A 4,291-nucleotide genomic window follows, 5' to 3' on the forward strand; every position below is an offset into this window, starting at 1 on the left:
TAATTTACCAAAATTATCCTTTCGATAATATATTTTTTTAGAATATCAATGTCATAATTATACTTTTTATATTGTTTATTAATTTAAAAGAAGGGCAAAATAAGAAATTTATATTATCTTTGTACTCGATTTTTGAAGAGGGACTAATATTTTGGGACAATGAAAAATGGAATAAGGAACTAATATTTTGAGACGGAGGGAGTAACAAAAATTTCAACTCATTTGATTTATGGTGTTCCTGCGTGCCACCTAGTGTTCTCTGATTTGAACAGATTGAACTGCTTCAATGGTTGACTTAGACCATTCGAATCACAAAATAACAAAAATATAAAATATAGCTAGTAAATCGTCAAATTCTTCCTCTATCAACTTCAATAAATTTTGTATAAATTAAATTTTTTTGTTAAATTTACTACAGTACCTCAATAACTTTAAGGGGCACAGTTCATTGGCTATATAATTTTTTATTATATTTTATGGAATAAAATTAGGTCAAAATCTTTAAACCGGTCGTTTACGTTGATGTCTCCCAGATATCTTATCGGATGTCCTGTAAATGCCTGTAGCAGAATGCTCAAAATTAGTCTAACTAGTCGACTGGTCGGCCAACGGTAAATTTTTTTTTTTTTTTAAATTATTTGGGTGACACTTCATCAATTTAATAAAAATAAATAAATAACAAATACAATTAGAAATTACTATTTTAATAAGATTGAGTTAGAATAGAGAGTTTAATGCTGTGAACATTAAAAATGTGACTAGTTAAAATAACAAAAGTGAATTTTGAGTTATAATTTGACTCAATTTGTTGAGGCATCAGACTCTTTAACAAAATGAACGGTGTCTCAACAAAGTTGTTAAGGTACTGTAGCAAATTTAACAAAATATTAATTTAGAAAAAATTTATTGAGGCTGATGAAGGGAGAATTTAATGATTTATTAGTTATATTTTAACTTTTTATTATTTTGATGATCCTAATATTGATGCTCTTAGCCATCATCTCTCTATTACATTATTATTTTCTTCGACAATGCTACGTAGCTCAAATTTTGTGGCTCAAAAGTGGCTCAAATGGCCAAAACGACGTCGTTTTGAGTACAGAACAACATAAAAATGGTCAAAACGACGTCGTTTTGGCCATTTGAGCCACTTTTGAGCCACAAAATTTGAGCTACGAGACATTTTCCTATTTTCTATGCCTTGTTTTTAATTTTTTATTTTTTTTTTGTCATTTTCAATGTATTAATGCTATTAATGATTTATTTTTTAATGGTCTAAATCATTGTTGTTATTTTAATTTCCAACCAGCATTCTCTTCTCTTCTATATTTATATGCCAAACCAGTGAAAGAAAACAAACAGAGACCAAAGAGCAAAGCTCTATAGGATAAAAAAAAAAAACGAAAAAAAAGAAAAAAAGAAACAATTAATTAGAATTGAAGATATGGAATTGCTCTTCAACTCTGCTTTTTCTGTAGGGTTGCTCTTCTTAACTAGTTTCATCCTCTATCTCTTCAATAGATTTTGGGTGAGGCCTCAGAGGCTTCGATCAAAGCTTCGTACCCAAGGTCTGAGAGGTCCTTCACCTTCATTTCTTCTTGGCAACATTCCTGATTTCATCAAATTCCAACCCAAAGGCATCAAAGCTCTTACTGAAGATGGTGAAGCCACACACGATTGGGCTCGATTCACCTTCCCATCATTTGACCATTGGACTAAACAGTATGGTAGGTATTTATCCACTTGCAAAGCCCATTTACTACTACACTTGTTCATGTAATTTCCAATCACAAATGTTGATTTGGAGTGGATTTTGACAGGTCAAAGATACAACTTTGCTTTGGGAACATATCAAGTGGTTTACATTAGTGATCCACATTTGGCCAAGGAAATAAGCCTCAGCACATCACTCAAGTTGGGAAAGCCTTTTTTCCTGCAAAAGAATTCAGAAACCTTGCTTGGTAAGGGCATAACTACCTCAGATGGAGAGTTCTGGGCTCACCAAAGAAAAACCATAGCTCCTGAGTTCTATGCCGATAAAGTTAAGGTACTAATACAAATATACAATACTCACCATAGCTGTTACAATTTAAATTTGCAAACTATTTACTATATAGAGAAATCGATCAATGGAAAAAATATGATGCAGAATTTGGTGCACATAATGTTAGACTCTGCGAACAAACTAGTCAAAACATGGGAGACTGAAATAGAAAAACGAAGTGGGACAGCAAATATAAAGGTTGATGAGGATTTGCACAGCTTTGCTTCTATTGTCATCTCTGAAACATTGTTTGGGCATAGCAATTCCAAAGTGATTAATGAATTGCAATCAAGGCTCAAGCGTCTCGAAAGGGCCATGAAAACTCCAATCCTTGTCAGCGGCGTTCCTGGCTTGTGGTAGGTGTTTGAAGTTCTTTTTATTGTCATTTTAGATTTGTGAAGTAATTATTTTTAATTATTTTTGCATTTGTTTTTCTTTAGATTATTCTTAAAAACGGTTGTTATTTAGGTACATTCCAACGAAGAGCAATTTAGAGAAATGGAGATTGAAGAAAGAGATACATTCACGGATTATGAGTATTGTAAACGAGCATTCATCTAAGGTGGACATGCTACAAACGATCGTCAATGGAGCTAAGATGAGTGCTCCTAGACCAGCTGCAGTAGAACAACTCATAGTCGACAACTGTAAGAATATTTACCTAGCAGGGCTTGAAACCTCAGCAAACACTGCAGCCTGGACCTTGATGTTGCTTGCAACACATCCGGAATGGCAAGATCGTGCCCGTGCAGAGGTTGCTGAAGTTTGTGGTGAAAGCTTGCCAAATGCCAATATGCTTGGCAAAATGAAAGTGGTAAGTATGAGTCCACAAATTTTTGCATTAAAAATTTGTGGATGAGTTTTTTTCTCGTGCACAATCTGTTCATTAGCAAGATTTGTGAAAATTAATTGTATTTTCCTTTAATTTGAATTGTAGTTGACATCAGTGATTCAAGAAGCATTAAGACTCTATCCTCCAGTACCCTTTATAGCAAGAGAAACCCTAGAAGATATGAAGTTTGGAGACCTTGAAATTCCAAAAGGTGTTGGCATTTGGGTTGCTGTGATGCCACTTCACCATGACCCTGAACTTTGGGATCCTGACCCAAGCAAATTTAACCCAGATAGGTTTGCTAATGGCGTAGGAAGTGCTTGCAAAATCCCTCAAGCATATATTCCTTTTGGTAATGGCCCCCATATCTGTGTTGGACAATTATTTGCAATGCTGGAGATAAAGGTCGTCCTAGCTATCATTCTCTCCAAATTTTCCTTTTCCCTTGATGCAAATTATGTCCACTCCCCAGTGATGGAGAATATTATACGACCAGGACATGGAGTGAACCTTATCATGCAAAAATTGACTAGGTGAATCTTTGAGAAATACTAAAGAATCATATCTAATGCTAAATAAAGGAATTGGGTGATTATGTGGCTTCATGTATACATATTAGTTGTTGGGCACACACAATGCATGAGCAAGTCGACTTATTTAATAAAGTAAAAAAATGGCTTTTAGTTCTTTCATTTTTGTAAAATTGTAATATGCTTGAAAGAAAAATACATAACAATGAAGTGTTTGTGAAAAGAGTTGTTTTCTTTCATCATCTGTGTAGGTTAGGTTGCTTCCTGTTTTCGAGGTCTACCTCAAGTATGTCTTAAGCTGTGTTGTAATATTCAGTTTTTTTTTTTTTTTTTCATTTAAATTCAGTGACTTTCAAAACAAAATGTTTAACATTAAATTTTGGATGTGTAATGCAATCTTTTGTGTAGTACATATTTAAATTAATAAATGTAGCATGCACAATATCATATATGAACCATGTTACATTTATATTCTGTGCTTTGAGTACAAAATTAGAGAGGGGTTGTTAGGTTTAGTGGATCCATTTAGAAACTCATCTCATTGATTTGAACAATTCATTTTATAAGATTTATCGGGAAGATAATTCATGTAAAAAATTAAATCAATCAAATATTGGTAGTTAATTCAATTATTTGGTTATCGATGTCAGATCAATTTATTTTTTGTGTAGATACTCTTTTCGATGGATATTAAAAAATGAACGGTTAAATGAGCTTAAAAAACTACTAAAGTTTAACACAACCTCTCCACCAACTTGAAAGGAGCTGAACCCTTTTCAAAAGAGTGAGAGCTGATTGGGAAAATTGAGAAAAATCTTTTCATTGATTTTGTTTGTTTGTTTTGTTGTTTGTTTTGTTTTGGCAAAGAAGTCAATCCAGCTAGTT

At 33.2% G+C, this 4,291-nt stretch overlaps 1 protein-coding gene across 1 annotated transcript; it reads left to right on the forward strand.

The window, feature by feature from the left end:
* The first annotated feature begins 1,354 nt into the window (after nt 1-1,354).
* Nucleotides 1,355-3,629, forward strand: LOC114296411 (cytochrome P450 714C2). The gene is made up of 5 exons (XM_028240710.2): nt 1,355-1,727; nt 1,821-2,047; nt 2,150-2,400; nt 2,513-2,858; nt 2,982-3,629. The coding sequence occupies exons 1-5, from the start codon at nt 1,445-1,447 to the stop codon at nt 3,411-3,413; spliced, it is 1,539 nt and encodes a 512-aa protein (XP_028096511.2). The 5' UTR covers nt 1,355-1,444; the 3' UTR covers nt 3,414-3,629.
* The last annotated feature ends 662 nt before the right edge of the window (nt 3,630-4,291 follow it).

Source organism: Camellia sinensis, chromosome 3 (assembly GCF_055761805.1).
Source record: "Camellia sinensis isolate YWXY chromosome 3, ASM5576180v1, whole genome shotgun sequence".
Classification (NCBI taxonomy): Eukaryota; Viridiplantae; Streptophyta; class Magnoliopsida; order Ericales; family Theaceae; genus Camellia; species Camellia sinensis.